The sequence below is a fragment of the Puma concolor genome, chromosome B2 (assembly GCF_028749965.1).
Source record: "Puma concolor isolate L17-30 chromosome B2, mPumCon1.1.hap2, whole genome shotgun sequence".
NCBI classification, from domain to species: Eukaryota; Metazoa; Chordata; class Mammalia; order Carnivora; family Felidae; genus Puma; species Puma concolor.
In genome coordinates this window covers 107,692,524-107,709,678 of record NC_141671.1, presented here as the reverse complement: position 1 = coordinate 107,709,678, position 17,155 = coordinate 107,692,524, and the positions used below count along the sequence as shown (strand labels likewise).

General features: G+C 39.0%; 1 protein-coding gene across 2 annotated transcripts in view; it reads left to right on the top strand.

Moving 5' to 3' along the window:
• Positions 1 to 17,155, top strand: part of ROS1 (ROS proto-oncogene 1, receptor tyrosine kinase) — a 118,684-nt gene that overhangs the window by 4,948 nt on the left and 96,581 nt on the right. For both annotated transcript variants that reach the window (XM_086707673.1, XM_086707674.1), the window contains exons 2-5: positions 1,796 to 1,840; positions 2,982 to 3,041; positions 4,735 to 4,761; positions 11,676 to 11,736. In XM_086707673.1, the coding sequence (XP_086563799.1) occupies positions 1,796 to 1,840; positions 2,982 to 3,041; positions 4,735 to 4,761; positions 11,676 to 11,736 (193 nt within the window). The remainder of the gene's footprint in view (positions 1 to 1,795; positions 1,841 to 2,981; positions 3,042 to 4,734; positions 4,762 to 11,675; positions 11,737 to 17,155) is intronic.

The following is a 17,155-nucleotide window of genomic DNA, read 5'->3' as shown; positions in this document are numbered from 1 at the left end:
TTCCATTCAGCCTGTTAAATTTAGTCTTGACTCAGTACTGTTACAATATGGCTTTATGGTCACCAAGAAACATCTGTTAACTTACTGTTTAAAATGGAACCGAGAGGGGTGCCTGGCTGGCTTAGTCAGTGGAGCGTGGGACTCTTGATCTTGGGGGTGTGAATTCAAGCCCCATGTTGGGTGTAGAGATTGCTTAAAAACAAAACCTTTAAAAATGAAAAAAAGATAAAATAAAATGGAATGGAGAATCTACCCAACATCCACCCTGTTGTTTTTATGAGCTAACAGATTTTTGAAGGGATATGAAAATTCGATTGCAAAATGACTCTTACATTTGATTTTATATGATTGTGGTTCAATCATATAAAGGAGAATCAAAAGCTTCATTTTGAACAAAATTGTGGAAACAAAGTACTATTGTGCACCTGGTTGTAAAATTAATCTAAAAGATACAGTTCTTACTCTCTAAGTACTTATTATGTAAAAACAAAACATGTTAAGCATAAGTGGTTAAGGAATGGAGGTTAGAGGAATCTTCACTGACACATCAAATGAGAGTGGAAAAGGCAACATTGGTTCTTTGGCTCCTGTGTCTGATTACTTCTCAAGTAAATCCCCACAGTGGTAGGCCACTGTATAAGACTTCCAAGAGATAGGACTTCTGGAGCATTCCTGTGGAATAGACCATCTTGAATTTATGTGTTTATTCCTTCCATATGTATTTATTGAACACCTCTTATCATTCTGGACTGTTATAGGTACTAAGGACAGAGTGAAGTACAAAATGAATGGTGCTTACATAGAAGGGGAGAGAGTACTCAGTGAACTTAGTGATAAACAGATCTTCTCTTTCCTCTGAAAATAGTGGGCTATTCAGAAAGCCACAAGAGATGCTTAAACCACATACAGGGCCCCTTGGGATTTTCTACCATCTCCTGGAACATATCTTGCTTGCAGTGCTGGGACAGCTAAGGATAGATGGCATGCTCTTTGCTGGATTGTCTTTTCCAATTCAATGGTTCAAATTCAGCAACTTTTCAGGGGAGGTTCTGAGCAATATAGAGGTACTAGGAGTATTCACTTAGTTATCCTCTGCTCATAATTCTAAATCAGTCCGTGAGGCAGTGATCTAAATTAGATCATATCCATAGAACACTGTTCGGGCACATATATGATTATCATAGGCCTAATATTGCCATCTTTTGTAAGCCTTTTCTATTTGCCAAGGGCTCCACTCACGTGATGATCAGGGAAAGGATGAACAATTTATGGATTTTTCCCTCTTAGTTCCTATTTCTTTTAGTTTACCCCAGCACAAAAAGATCTTAAAATTTGTGAAAATATGAGAAAAAAAGAGTAATCTGATGTTTTCCTATATGTAAAATTCTGAATTTGTATTTCTTCTCTCTTCTTAGTAAGTAAGGTGACTTTTGAAAAATCTGAACATAATTCATCTTTAACCTATGAGTCCTTTAAATGGATGAATTGGCTAAAGTCGCAGGTTTATTTAATACCGTGTGAGAATCTATCCAATGTCCTCAACCACTCCTTACAGTCATATCCCCACTCCCACCTTTATCATTTCTGCAGAGTTCTTAGACATTCCATCTTACAATTTGCACTGGCATTTTACCTGATTTCGGGACTGATTTAATGACTTTAAAACATTGTACTTTCTAGTCAGAAAGCATGGAGGAGGCAACGCTATTCCAGGAAGCTTTTTATAAAAAGGTGTGGTAATTGTACTGAACACAATATTGATAGCTGGTATTTATTATCTCCTTCTTCACTTCAGGGCAGGCAGCTTGACATTGGCATGCCATATAATCTGAGTGAACCGGTGAGTAATCGCTTCCATTGTCTGGAAGTTCATAGTGTTTGTATTGATAAAAATGGGGCAATGGTCAGATTTTATTACAATGAAAATGTTCCCTAAGTAAAGTCTCATTTATTGGTCCTTGATGGAGGAAACTCAATTGAAAATAGTGAGACGTCAGAATTATAGAATATTCAAAAATGAACTCAGGCACTTCCTGTTTTGAAGAGGAAAGAACACAGGACAAATTCAACTCTGTGATTTTGGTTCTACATTACTGTGTGGCTTTGGATAAATACTTAATATTTCTGAAACTTAGTTTTATTATATGCTGTCTGAGAGGGTTGGATTAGATGGTCTCCAGTGTTTCCTCTAACAATTACACTTATGGTTTTATTACTTTCCCGCACCTGTATCCATTTATTCAACAAGTGTTTAGTGACTCAAAATATAAACATGAACAGACTTCCCAAGCTGTTGATCTATTTAGGTTTTGATATGCTGCCTTCTGGTTGAGTTCCCAGTTTTGAGTTTTGCTTGTTTTTTTTTTTTTTTTTTTAACTATTTAAGTTTATTTCTTTCTTTTGAGAGAGAGAGAGAGGGAGAGAGAGAGAGAGCGAGCACACAAGTAGGGTGGGGGCAGAGAGAGGAGGACAGAGAATTCTAAGCAGACTCTGCACTGACAGCCCCGATGTGGAGCTCAAACTCATGAACTTTAAGATCATGACCTGAGCCAAAACCAAGAGCCAGATGCTTAACCAATTGAGCCACCCAGGCACCCTTGGGCTTGGCTTGTGCGTGAGGACATGGCAAGGACGCACAGTATGCTCGATGCCATGTTGTCCAGGACTTTACCTGCTGCCAGCCACCCGGTGGACAGTGTGTTCCCTGAAGGTTGGGTGCTCTCTGGCTTCTAGGCCTGCCCACCCCATCCCACCTGTACTCAGCAATCCCACAGCCCTGTAGTGAATCACACCAAGCCCTGCTCTGCCTGTAGATATGAGGGCTCTGCTTAGAATTCCAAAAGTCTTGATCCTTCTGAGGCCACGGATTCCTGGGTAGATATCTATTTCTAAAATACTTTTTGTTACTAAGTTGTACTACCAGGTAACAAGAAAAAGTCACACTTCTTTAGTCACCATTGTCTCTTTATTATCTTTTGCAGTGCATCCAAGGATGTCATTTTTGGAACTCTGTAGATCAGGAAAACTGTCCTTTAAAGTGTGTAAGTATTAATTATGTTTCTGTTTTGATACTAATAATGCCTTCAAGAGAAAAGTCATCTAGGAGGATTCCTGCTTGAATTTCCACTGGCTTTCACTTAGTTTGCTTGACTCTAAAGGAAAAGTATGATAGCCTGAGTGATACATAATTTGAGATAAACATTACTAATGCAACTGGAGACCAAGGGAGTTTAATGAAAACCATGGAACCCAGGAATGTTCAATTGCTCCAAACCATAAAGGCCTTTTAGTAGAATGTCAGGCCTTTGTTAAATTTCCTAGTCTTACGCTGCTCAAAATTTAAAGCACAGTAATCTAAGGATCTTGTTAAAATGCAGATTCTGATTCTGTAGATCTTTGGTGGGACATGAGATTCTGTACTTGTAACATGCTCCTAGGTGATGTGATGCTTGTAGCCCTTGGATTACACTTGGATAGCAAGGCCCTAGATCATGTTGAAAGTTTCTCTGCAGGGAACACGGCAGCAACCTAATCCAGGAATCATAGCCCCTACGTTCACTCCACTCTATGTAGAAAATACATCCCCAAATAGTTGATTTTTAATTTATCCCAGCTTTGCCATTTAGTGTATAACTAGGTAAGGTACTTAACCTCTGGGTACTTTCTTTCCCCATCAATAAATTAGGATAATAATAGAATCTCCTCCCTAAGGATGAGGCCCTATACACTGTAATTACTCAGATCTAATGAATAAGAATTTTGTTACTTAAAAGTGAGTTGGTTCCTTTTTTCAGATTGTTCAGGTTGGAGGTTAAATCATGATAATTTGGGGGTAATTTTAATATTGTTTTCTATTAATAAGTGAAACTATATCATTGAAATTTAAATAAGGACATTAACTTTTCCTTACAAATGGTGCTCATAGCTCTTCCTGTATGATATGTCCGCAGAAGTCACTATTATGGGAGTTGCTTAGGCCGACTCTCACATTTGTGACTATGTGCCCCATAGAATGGAAGTTACCAAAACGTGGAACAGGTGCTATCTGGATTTTGGAGCTATTACACATTCTAAAAGCACTCTTAACCTTTCTTTTGGTACCACTTTTTACAAATTTCAGCTAAGATCGTTACTTGTTTAGTTTGTGTTTGCTATCTTTTGCTCTGACACGTAAACCCATCAGAGTGGGTCTCTCTCCTTCTGGTTCACACTGTCTACTGCACAGAACACAGTGAGGGGCACATAGCAGGTGCTCAGAGAGCACTTGCTGGGTGAATGAATGGGAAGTACCATTTGTTGCTGGCAACAGTCCAGGCAATAGAGTGGGCACCGGAGCAGCCAGTCTGGGCAGGGGAACCTACTGGCCTTTGCTAGCCAGAGCGGTGGGTGGTTTCCATTTCAGCTTCTGTCTCCACTGGGCATCTGCCAACACCTCTTCATTCGCTAACCTGGTCCATCACAGATTACCTCTTAGTTGCCTGGGATTTTCTAGTAGACATCAGGCTCCTCCATTTTTCCAGTGATGCAAACATGATTTTTATAGCTGTTCATACAGTGTGGCCTGCCTGGAGAGAAGGCCCAACTCTGGGCTTCTTGGTCTTGATTTTTTTATTGGTTATTTGTCAATGGTGAGGCAAGAAATTAATTTGAAAGAAGAATATACCAAAGTGTCATTAAAGTTATTTACAACTTTAAGGATTTTAAGTGGTTTTCTTTTTCTTTTTTTCCATGCAGAACGACACATATACCACTGTTTGTGAGGTGAGTTGGCAATCACAGAGATGTCATCAAACTCCATGTTTTCATCTATTATATTTAAAAAGCTATTGAAATAAGAATGAAGAAGCCAGGGCATCTGGGTGCCTCAGTTAAGTGGTTAAGTATGGGACACTTGATTTCGGCTCAGGTCACGATCTCACGGTTTCCTGAGTTTGAGCCCTGTGTTGGACTCTGCATACCAATTGAGTAGAATCAACTTGGGATTCTCCCTCTCTCCTTCTCTCTGACTCTCCCCTGCTTGCACTGTGTCTCTTTCAAAATAAATTAATTAATTAAAAAGAGAGAGAGAGAGAGAGAGAGAGAGAGAGAGGCACTTGGGTGGCTCAGTCAGTTAAGTGTCCGACTTTGGCTCAGGTCATGATCCCTTGGTTTGTGAGTTTGAGCCCTGCATTGGGCTCTTTGCTGTCAGCACAGAGCCTGCTTGGGATCTTCTGTCCTCCTATCTCTCTCCCCCTTCCCTGCTTGCTCTCTCTTTCTGTCTCTCAAAAATAAAAAAAACAGGGGCGCCTGGGTGGCTCAGTCGGTTAAGCGGCCGACTTCGGCTCAGGTCATGATCTCGCGGTCCGTGAGTTCAAGCCCTGCGTCGGGCTCTGTGCTGACAGCTCAGAGCCTGGAGCCTGTTTCAGATTCTGTGTCTCCCTCTCTCTGACCCTCCCCCGTTCATGCTCTGTCTCTCTCTGTCTCAAAAAATAAATAAACGTTAATAAAATAAAATAAAATAAAATAAAATAAATTAAAAAAAAACATTAAAACAAAAAAAAGAATGAAGAAGACTTAGTAATTCTCAGAGCACAGAAATGCTCACCTGGGAGTGCTATAAATGTGGGTATAAAAATGACTGTGAGCTTCCATTTTTGACACAAATATTTGCTGTTTTATATACCCATGTGCATATATATATGTGTGTATATGTATACACACCTTCACATATATACATATATACTACTCTAATTTGATTGGACAGTTTCTATTCTGAGTGTCTGGTGGGGGAAAAGGTGGTTGGGGAAGGGGGAAAGTGCACATCTAGGGATACCCTTACCTCTGCTGATCTCATTTTCTTCCCCACAAATCACAGTGGTCTGTCATTAAATACAGAACATTAAAAAAAGAACACTGTAGTTGCAATTTTCTTCCTTATTCAACAAACTCCTTTGACAACATTTTAAAGCACAGCTTTTAAAATACTTTATTTTTTATTTGTTTCCCCTGCTGTGATAATATGACACTTGATGCTGACTCTGGCTGTTCAGATCTCTTCTCAGCACACTGCCTGTTCCCCCTGCCCATGCTGGTCCCTCCCCTGCATTGGATTTTCTCTTCTTTTTCAGAAAGACCATAGAGATTTTGATCATTTCTTATTTGATCTTCCTCAACTGTTTTGGATTATATGGCCCTCAGAATTAGTTTTAGGTTGACAGCAGATGTTTTTGAAGAAAATGCATTATTTCTCAGCTAGAAGTTTATGTTGTATTCTATGCAAATGTCCTTGAAACCAGGGAGCAGAACTATTTTCTTCTTCCCCAGGAAAGGAGTATAAGTTATCATCCATCAGTAAAATAGGACAATGTCTTTTTACTAGAGAATAAAAATAAAAAACAAAAAACATTACACTGGAACATATTCTCAATAGTCTGTGCTTACTTTTCGCCTCAAGTGATTTTTTTCCTTGGGGACAGATGGAAGGGTCAGGGTTGGCTAAGAAGTGATAAAACAGAGGGGAAAATTCACTCCATATGTAAAAAAAAACAATTATAGGTCTTTCTTGATTGAGATTAAAAAAAAGCTGCCTGAGAGTCTTTTTATATGATTAAAGTAAAATTACCTCCACCTCTCCCCAAACCATCCCTGGGGAGACTGTGTCAAGAAAGGCAGAGAGAGTTCAAGGCTCTCAAGTGCTGAAGCAGCCCAGGATTGGATTTCTAATGCTGTAGCTCCCAGGCAATCATTGTGCTGCCCAGTTGCCTGTGTTTATATAATGTGTATCTTTTCTCACAGTGTTATCACTTCCATAATTATTCTGTTCTTTTCTATTAATACTTGGCTATTTTACACTTACAATTTTTTTTTAATGTTTATTGTTGAAAGAGAAAGAGAGAGAGAGAGAGAGAGAGAGAGAGAGAGAGAGCACAAGTGGGGGAGGGGCAGGGAGAGAAGGAGACGCAGAATTCGAAGCAGGCTCCAGGCTCCGAGCTGTCAGCGCAGAGCCCCATGTGGGGCTCAAACCCACCAATCATGAGATGATGACCTGAGCCTAAGTCAGCTGCTTAACCGACTGAGCCACCCAGTTGCCCAGATACTTCACTATTTTACACTTTAAATAAAGTAGAACTGAATAGCAATACATGCTTTATAGATATGGAGATCGAGATAGGTATGTGGAAGGAGACTTAAACTCAGCTACCCACACCTGCAGGAAATCAAACTCTTCAACCATTAATGTGTCAATCCAGGAAGCTGGGAATTTCTGCACATGGTCCTTGGAGGAAGTAGTCTTGAAAATGTTAGCTTAACAAAGTATAAGTTGGAAAATGATGTTAACCCGTGAGAGGGCTTATCCCTGGTAATTAAAAACACAAATTAGATCATATTGTTCCTAAAAATCTTTTTATGGCTTCGCATTGCTGTTTCAGAAAAATTACGAACTACCGTTTGCTGGCTCCCCGGCCTCTTCTTGCACCCCTCTCCCTGTTCTCTGTGCCGGCCACACTGGCCTTTCCCTCTTCTGAGCACAGGAGGCACACTCCTGCCTCCCAGCTTTTGCCCTTAAGACCCATAGGAGCCCAGCTCCTTGAAATCACTTAGGCCTTGCTCTAGGGTCATCTTTGCATGGTTCTTTCTGAGCGCCCTGATGAGACAGCCTTCCTGCCCAGTCAGGACTTATGCCTTCAACTTGTCTTATTTTCTTCATAGTACTTTTCATTATCTGTTTTATTTTATTTTATTTTTTATGGCTTTTTTTCTTTTGTAAGTTTGTTTATTTATTTATTTATTGAGAGAGAGAGAGAGAGAGAGAGAGAGAGAGAGAGAGAGAGAGAACAAGCTGGGGAGGGGCAGAGAGAGACGGAGACAGAGGATCCAAAGTGGGCTCTGTGGTGAGAGCAAATAGCCCGATTCGGGGCTTGAACTCAGGAACTGGGAGTTCATGACCTGAGCCCAAGTCAGTTGCTTAAGCAACTGAGCCACCCAATCAATCACCCCTGAATGTATTTTGTTTAAAAGAATTTTTACTCTGTTGTTGTCGGTCCTCTTCTAAGAGAACGTACATTCCATGAAGGTAGGGAACTTACTGGTCTTGCTTCCTGCCAGATCCTTCAAGCCTGAACCCGTGCTTGGCACACACAAAAAGTGTACTCAACAAACACGTTTTGAATGAATGAACAGTGTTCTAGGGAAAGAAGCCACAATTCATATGGAGAGGCTGTAACTAGGGGCATCCCAGGAGGGTGGTAGGTGTGTCCTCCTTGTGCTACAGGAGTAAGAAAAGGCATTTTGCAGCAAGTGAGCCAGTCTGATAAACACAGGAGTGGAGCCAGAGGACAATGAGACAAGCGGTTTTACTACAATGGGAGAAATGGCGGTAGGGACTAAAACAGAGACAGCAGGTCGATGTAGCCCCTGGGAAGCATGCACTTGGCTTCTGCAGTGGGAATGGTAACTCAGTAGCCCGGAATAAATACACTGTATAATTGCCCCATCCACGGGCTCTGGGCTCAGATTCTCTGGATTCCTTAAATCCAAAACCTTTAGATGCTCTCTAGGCAATTTGAGCACTGGGTAATGTCATGCGAAGTCCAACGTTAGATAACAGAGAGAGGGAATCTAATATACAGTGTTGCGTCCACTTGATATAATATTTAAACTCCTTAGAGCAGAAACTTCCAGTTTTATGACTACAAGTTCCGGAGAGCTATGTACAGCATGGTGATTATAGCTAATAATACTGCATTATATACCTGAATGTTGCCAAGAAAGTAGATCTTAAATGTTCTCACCCCAGAAAAGAAATGGTCATTGTGTGATGGGATGGAGATGTTAGCAAATGCCATTGTGTTAATCATTTTGCAACATATAAATATATCAGATTAACATGTTGTACACCTTAAATTTACACAATTTATATGTCAATTACATCTCAATAAGGCTGAAAAAAAATACAAGGTTCACAAAGTAACAAAACATTTAAACTCCTAGATAGATCAGAATTTTATTTATGTATTTTCCCCTGAAAAAAAAAATGCAAGAAAAATAAGCCCACAATTTCCTGGGCAGTCAGTACTAGCTGTATTTCCAAATAAACACTATTCCATCTCCTTTCTTCTTCCTTGGTGACTTGGAAAAAAATTTCCATGTTACATGATAGTTTTGTTGCCACTTGGTATATTTATTCTCTCCTCAGGTAATGAACATGTTGAATGCATTTTATTGAAACCTGCAATAAGGATGTGAAAAGTATACTGAACCCTTAAGTTAAATAATCCTGAGCCCAGACTGAGGTATTTAAATTAATCCTTAACTAAGCAAACCCGAGCTTATCAGCCTGTACTTCCTTTGAGTGCCCAGGTCAAACATTGTGCAGCTAGTATTTGTAAATTACCTGGGATGTTTAGGGCAAATGTGTCATGTCATCGTTTCCACCATCATCATGAGAAACAATAGCATGTTGTCTTAGGTATTATAATTGCAAATTGACTGAGAGCAGGAATATGGATCATGATTGTGCTACAGTCAAAATTTGTGCCTTTTCTCCAAGAGTTTTTTCCCCTTCCTTTCTTTTCTTTTCTCTTTCTTGTTTTGTTTTCTTTCTTTCTTCCTTCTTTCCTCCCTCTCCCTCCCTCCCCCTTTCTTTCTTTCTTTCTTTCTTTCTTTCTTTCTTTCTTTCTTTCTTTCTTTCTTTCTTTCTATCTTGAATGCTAATGTATCTGTTAAGAGTTGCAGGAAATTTGTGTCTTAGTTATGAAAATGTTTACTCTTTTCAGTTAATGAAGTAAAATGTTAATCATTGTTAGGTTTTTGTAGACCTTAAAATTTAACATTACTATTTTTAAAAAATTTAAAAAATTTTAAATTTAAATTCAAGTTAGTTAACATATAGTGTGATAACTTTTCCAGGAGTAGAATTCAGTGATTCATCACTTACATATAACACCCAGTGCTCATCCATCTATTATTAGGAAATACATAATTATAACATATGAGTATATGGTGTATACCTTCTATGATATGGAAAGTGATACACATCATTCAGTGACTGTGTGTCATGTGGCTAAAAATACTTGTTAACGGAATTGGTGAATAGATTTTTATTATTTTTAATATTTATTTATTTAACTTAAATCCAAGTTAGTTAACATACGGTGTAATAATGGTTTCAGAAGTAGAATTTAGTGATTCATCACTTACATATAACACCCAGTGCCCATCATAACAAGTGCCCTCCTTAACACCCATCACCCGTCTAGCCCATTCTCCCACTCAACACCTTTCCAGCAACCCTCAGTTTTTTCTCTGTATATTAAGAGTCTCTTATGGTTTGCTCCCTCTATTTTTATTCTATTTTTCCTTCCCTTCCCCTGTGTTCATCTGTTTTGTTTCTTAAATTCCACATATGAGTGAAATATGATATTTGCCATTCTCTATTTTTGCTTAGCATTATACATTCTAATTCTATCCATGTTGTTGCAAATGTCAAGATTTCATTCTTTTTGATCATTAGTAACATTCCATTGTATATATAAACCATATCTTCTTTATTCATCAGTTGATGGACATTTGAGCTCTTTCCATAATTTGGTTATTGTTGATAGTGTTGCTGTAAACATTGGGGTGCATGTGCCCCTCCGAATCAGCTCTCCTGTATCCTTTGGATAAATACCTAGTAGTGCAATTGCTGGGTCATAAGGTAGTTCTATTTTTAGTTTTTTGAGGAACCTCCATACTGTTCTCCACACAGTTTGCATTCCCACCAACTCAGCAAAAGGGTTCTCCTTTTTCCACATCCTTGCCAACATCTATTGTTTCCTGGGTTGTTAATTTTAGCCATTCTGTCAGGTGGTTTTGATTTGTAGTTCTCTGATGAGCAGTGATGTTGAGCATCTTCTCATGTGTCTGTTAGCCATCTGAATGTCTTCTCTGGGAAAGTGTCTTTAACATTGGTATTAAGATATTTATTAAAATGTTCAAGTTATTAAGAAATGTAGTCAGTTTTTAATTTCTCAAGGAAAGCATGGATATATAAAATAAATAGTCATCATTTTAAGCTAAAGTTTAAAGTGATTAACTCACTGAACTTTGACCAAGATGGCAAACATATAATTGCATGGTTGAGCTCAGCGTTTTTTTTCCCCACTGTGGGGTGTCACATATTATAGGGTCATGAAATCAATTTGGTGAATAAAGAGTCACAACAAATTAAATTAATAGAATAGAACAGAACATATATGAGTGCATCACAGGTATGGGGTTTCTTAATGGGATAAAGTTCTAAAATTAGATTGTGGTGATGGTTGCCCAATTTTATGAGTATAGTGAAAAACCACTGAACTGTGTGCTTTAAATGGCTGAATTTTATGGCATATGAAATAGATCTCAGTAAAACTGTTAAAAAAAAAAGAAAAAAAGTAAGTACTGTTTCAAGATCCCCCCCCCCCCCCCCAACCAAGTTGTGTGCCAAGTTGTTTTGTGAAAATGTGTTTTGGAATCTGGGACATAATCAAAAAAGTTTGAAAGGTGCTGTTCTAATTCTACTAGCAAATGGAAACTTTAAGTACTGCGGTGGCAATAATTGATACACCGGTATACTTATATAGCAGGCATTCTCATTTCACAATTTAGTTGAAATGTATCAGCGAAAGCAGTTCCTGGGCTGCACTGACTGGTATGGTCCCTGTCTTCCTTAGCGAGAATCATGTGAGGTTGGCTGCAGCGGTGCTGAAGGTGCATACGAAGAGGAAGTGCTGGGTAAGCAGATGCGCGCCACTGTTATTGAAAATAATCAACACCACTCGAGGGACTGTGCGTATGTAAGGAGAATGAGCCACCTTCTAAACTATCTAGACTTCTGGGGCGCCTGGATGGCTCAGTCAGTTAAGCGGCCAACTCCTGATTTCGGCTCAGGTGTGGGTTCAAGCCCACATCACATGGGGCTCTGCGCTCCCAGCATGGAGCCTGCTTCGGATCCTCTGTCTCCCTCTTTCTGCCCCTCCCCCACTCGCCCTTTCTCTCAAAAATAAATAAACGTTAAAAAATTTTAAAAAATATTTAGACTTCTCTATCTCAGTGTAATAAAAAATATATACATATATAGAAAAAAATTCAATATTTTCAAATGTGGAAGCCATTGTGATAGAAACTCAGCAAAACTCTTCTTTTATTAAAAAAATTTTTTTTTAAAAATTTATTTATTTTTGGGACAGAGAGAGACAGAGCATGAACGGGGGAGGGTCAGAGAGAGGGAGACACAGAATCGGAAACGGGCTCCAGGCTCCGAGCCATCAGCCCAGAACCTGACGCGGGGCTCGAACTCACGGACCGCCTCACGGACCGCGAGATCGTGACCTGGCTGAAGTCGGACGCTTAACCGACTGCGCCACCCAGGCGCCCCGAGATCACTTCCATCTTTTTTTTTTTTTAATTTTTTTTTTTTCAACGTTTATTTATTTTGGGGACAGAGAGAGACAGAGCATGAACGGGGGAGGGGCAGAGAGAGAGGGAGACACAGAATCGGAAACAGGCTCCAGGCTCTGAGCCATCAGCCCAGAGCCCGACGCGGGGCTCGAACTCATGGACCGCGAGATCGTGACCTGGCTGAAGTCGGACGCCCAACCGACTGCGCCACCCAGGCGCCCCGACTTCCATCTTAATGAAAGAGACAACTATGAATCCTAACTAGATTTGAGGTCAGGAAATGCCACTGTTTTAATGAACCAAAAGCATAAGAATATTTTATTTAGCATGCAGTTAATTATTCAGCTAACAGCTCGTCAGCAGAGTATCTACTATCTGCCTGGCTCCCTACAAGGCCCTGTGAAGTTTGCTGAATGTCTAGAAACTATGCTTCTTGCTTTTAGATTCTGATTAAGTAGGGTACTTGGCTATACGTCTACAGTTCCCTTTGATTTCAGAGCAGGTTGGGTGTGTCTTAGTGAATTTGCCCTAGTGTGTGAATTCTCTAGTGGTTTCTGAAGAACCAGCTCTTTGGTAAGTCACAGCCTGGATGTTAGTAGCTTTCTTTTCCAGAATTTCCAGGGTCTTCCTCCCACGAAGAGGTAGACTGTTCCCTCCAGACGGGGGAATGATTGATTCTCCTGTAAGTTGTGCTCTTTGCTTCAATGGCTTGCTCCTTGCTCTCAGTGACTGATGGAAACTGGAAGGAGGATCTTGCCTGGCTGTCCTGATTTGCTTCTGCCCTTTGGTATCCCACAAAAGAACCCCCCTGACATTTCTGTGGAGAGATAAGTGGTAGAACATTCTTTTCCTTCTGTGTAGTGGGAATTAGCTATGGATAAAATTTATATTCTATGGTTTCCAAACTGTGCACCGAGGAACCTCCCTCCCCCCTCCCTCTCCCCCTCCTCCTCCCCCTCCCCCCTCCCAGTGCATCACACATACCTCATAGGAAAGCATGGGGCATTTTAAACATTTAAGGGAAACATAGGGGTAGTTGATCTTCTGGACATTATTGGAACTACTAGTTGTAGGTAGTTCATGGTATAAACAACGAAATGAGCTACATTCCCTTCTATATCATATCTTTGCAACGCTGAGTTTTTTTGGTGATTGCTGGGATAAAAGCAAGTACCATAAGGAACTCAACTTGGAACAGGTTGCCCAATAGGCACACAGATCCCATTAGTGTGCAATTCATTTTTTTTTAAGTTTATTTCTTCATTTTGAGAGAGAGAGAGCACAAGCAGGGGAAGGGCAGAGGGAGAGGCAGAGAGAGAGAGAATCCCAAGCAGGCTCCACGACGTCAGCACGGAGCCCGATGTGGGGCTTGAACCCCTGAACTGTGAGATCATGACCTGAGTGGAACTCAAGAGTTGGACGCTTAACCGCTTGAGCCATCCAGGCACACCAGTGTGCAATTCTCTTTATTGAAGGTTTAAATACATATATTGTCTTTCTATTTATGTGTGTTGTTATTTTTTTTTCAAATATCTGCTAAGGTGAAAGGACACGCATAACTTAAGTTATACTTAATACATGGAGCTGTTTGGTAATTCTTTTGGTGCAGGGAGTTATGCAAAAATTACTGAGAAACTAAAGATGCCAGAACTGAGAAAGTTCGGAAAGCTTTGAGTTGCGTTCCTTTCTTATATTCCAGAATTATACTAACAACTTAATTATATATTTTTATAATACAAGTGTAATTGGTGCTTTATTTAATATTTCACACTGGTTATGGATCAATGTCTATATACCATTAACAAATGATATGTATCAAGTCTAAATAAAAGCAATTGTGCTTACAGGCCATATCTTCAGTTTGTTATAATGAATCTTTTTGCCCAAACACCTAAGATCCTTTTTTGTCTCTAACACACCTAGTACCTAGTTCACCTATCTCTGAGTCTGCTGTATTATTCTGTTTTAGATACTGTCCGTGTCTCTCTTCCACGTGGTGGAAATAGCAATGGTGAAATAAAAAGAACTAATATTTGTTAGGTATTTATGAGTCAGGCACTGTTAAAAGTAATTTATAGGTATTAGCTCTTTTTGCGTTCAGAGGTATAAATACTATTTTTAATCCCCATTTTACAGATGAGAAAAATGAGGCACAAAAGTATATATATTTGCTTAGGGCTGCATAGAAAGGGATGGTATTGAATGAACTAGAGAGGGAGTAACTTGATTTTAACCCAAGTGTCTGATTTCAGGGGCTTTTCTTACCCACTCAGCTGTGTATTGAAAGTCGTATACAGCTCAGTTCAGCTTCTTTTTCTCATTTAGTTGACTCTTGTCCTGATATTTTAGAACAAACCTACTTGACCTCTGATTGTCCACGCGCATTGCCATGGCTTTGAAACATCTCTACATCTAGTTATGAAGTTTACCTTTACTTGCATTTACTGATATAACTCTGGTCCCTTCTGCCCAGGTCTCAACTTACCTTCTTTCTGATTCTTTCAGATCTTCCTCTTTGCTGACAACTCCACACTGGACTCTTCTTTAGCATGTCAACCTTAAAAATAAAGTAGCCAGTTATTTCACTAGCAATATGGGTTTATTCAGGAATTAGCAAAGGAATTGCAATTTGGGGTGAGCAAACTATGGCAAACTGTAGGTAAGCCCAGAGAACAGAGGGAATGTAGGTTTTTATAGAGGAAAGAGGGAAACTGGGGAGGGTTGTTTTGAACAAAAGTTCACTGGAGAAGAACAGGAGTTTGAGATTGTGTTAGTGCATTGTTGCTGGAGTGTGGAGGGATCTTCCTTCTTTTTCTTTAAAAAAAAAATCCCGTGTAAAAAATGTCCTCCTTGTCAAGATAATTCTTATCCTCCTTCTTGCTGCTGGTTATGCAGGGTGCAATGAATGGTACGTGTGTGAGAGCTCCCCCCATCAGGGCTTCTTGATTCCACTTTAAATGAGGTTTCCTTTATTTTTTGAAAAAGGTTTTCCACTGCATATTCCAGTCCCCGCGATTAAGTGTCTCACACCATAAAACAGGGGGGGAAATGGAGCTGTGCTTTGTTTGTGTAGTTATAAAAGCTAAAAATGAACTATAAATAAAAGAATCAGCAGAGAAGGGTTGTGCTAAGCCTCTCTGTGGGCTAGAACCTCAGATGATGGTGGCTTTCTTTTTTCTGGGTCACGGGATATTCTGGTACTATGGACTTTAATTAGTCCAGATTCAGTATCTATAATGATCAGAATGGTGTCAACTTTTAATCAGAAAGAGTGAGGTCGTGGAAGTTTGTATTTACCCATTTTAAGTTTCTTACAAAAACTTATTATGTTTTCTCAACCAGAGTAGTGATTATTTATTTTTTTATAAAAGAAATTGTATCCCCTAAGGTCAGGAACAAGGCAAGGATGCCTGCTTTTGACACTTCTATTCAACATCGTACAGGAAATTCTAACCAGAGCAATGAGGCAGGAAAAAGAAATAAACCATCCAAATTTGAAATGGGGAAGGAAGATTATCCCTGTTTGCAGATAATATGATGTTATATGTAGACAGTGCTAAAGATAGCACAAAAAACTGTTAGAACTAATAAATTTGTACAAAGTCAACACATGAAAATCAGTTGCATTTCTATCCTCTAATAATGAACAATCTGAAAAGGAATTTAAGAAAGCAATTCCATTTACAATAGCATCAATAAGCACACAATACTTAGGAACTAACTTAACCAAGGAGGTCAAAGTCTTGCAAAATAAAACTATAAGGCATTTCTGAAACAAAGAAGACATAAATAGACATCCCATATTCTTGGATCGAAAGACAATATAGTTAAGATGTCAATGCTAACACAAAGCAACCTACAGATCTAATGTAATCCCTATTAAAATCCCAGTATCTTTTGTAGAAATAGAAAGACATGTTCTAAAATTCATATGGAATCTAAAGGGACCCCAAACCCTAAAAAGAAGAACAAATCTGGATGACCCATACTTCCTGATTTCAAACTTATAGTGATAAGTTACAGTCATCAAAATAGTGTGACATTGGCAAAAAGACAGACATATAGATCAATGGATTAGAATAGAGTCCAGAAATAAATCCTATTTGGATAGTCAAATGATTTTTGACAAGTGTGCCTAGACTATTCAAAGGGAAAAAGTCTTTTCAAGAAATGGTGTTGGAAAACTGGATATCCACATACAAAAGAATGAAGTTGGACCCTTACATAATATCATATGAAAAAGTTAACTCAAAATGGATTCATGACCTAAATGTAAGACCTAAAACTGTACCACTCTTAGAATTAAAAATAGAGCAAAGGCTTTACAACATTGGATTTGGCAATGACTTATTGGATATGACACAAAGCAAAAGCAACAAGAGAAAAAAATAGACAAATTGGACTTCAGTAAAATTAAAAAAAATATGCATCAATAGACACTGTCAATAGAGCAAAAAGGCAACAACATAATGGAAGAAAACATTTGTAAATCATATATCTGATAAGGGATTCATATCCAGAATATATTGAGACTCTTAAAATTTAACAACCAAAACAAACCAAACAACCCAATTCAAAAATAGGTGGAGGATTTGAATGGATATTTCTCCAAAGAAGATATACAAATGATCGATAAGCACAGGAAATGATATTCAACATCACTAAACAATTGGGGAAATGCAAATTAAAACTAGAATGGTTACTCTCAAAAAAAAAAATCCAGAAAAATAAAAGTGTTAATGAGGATGTGAAG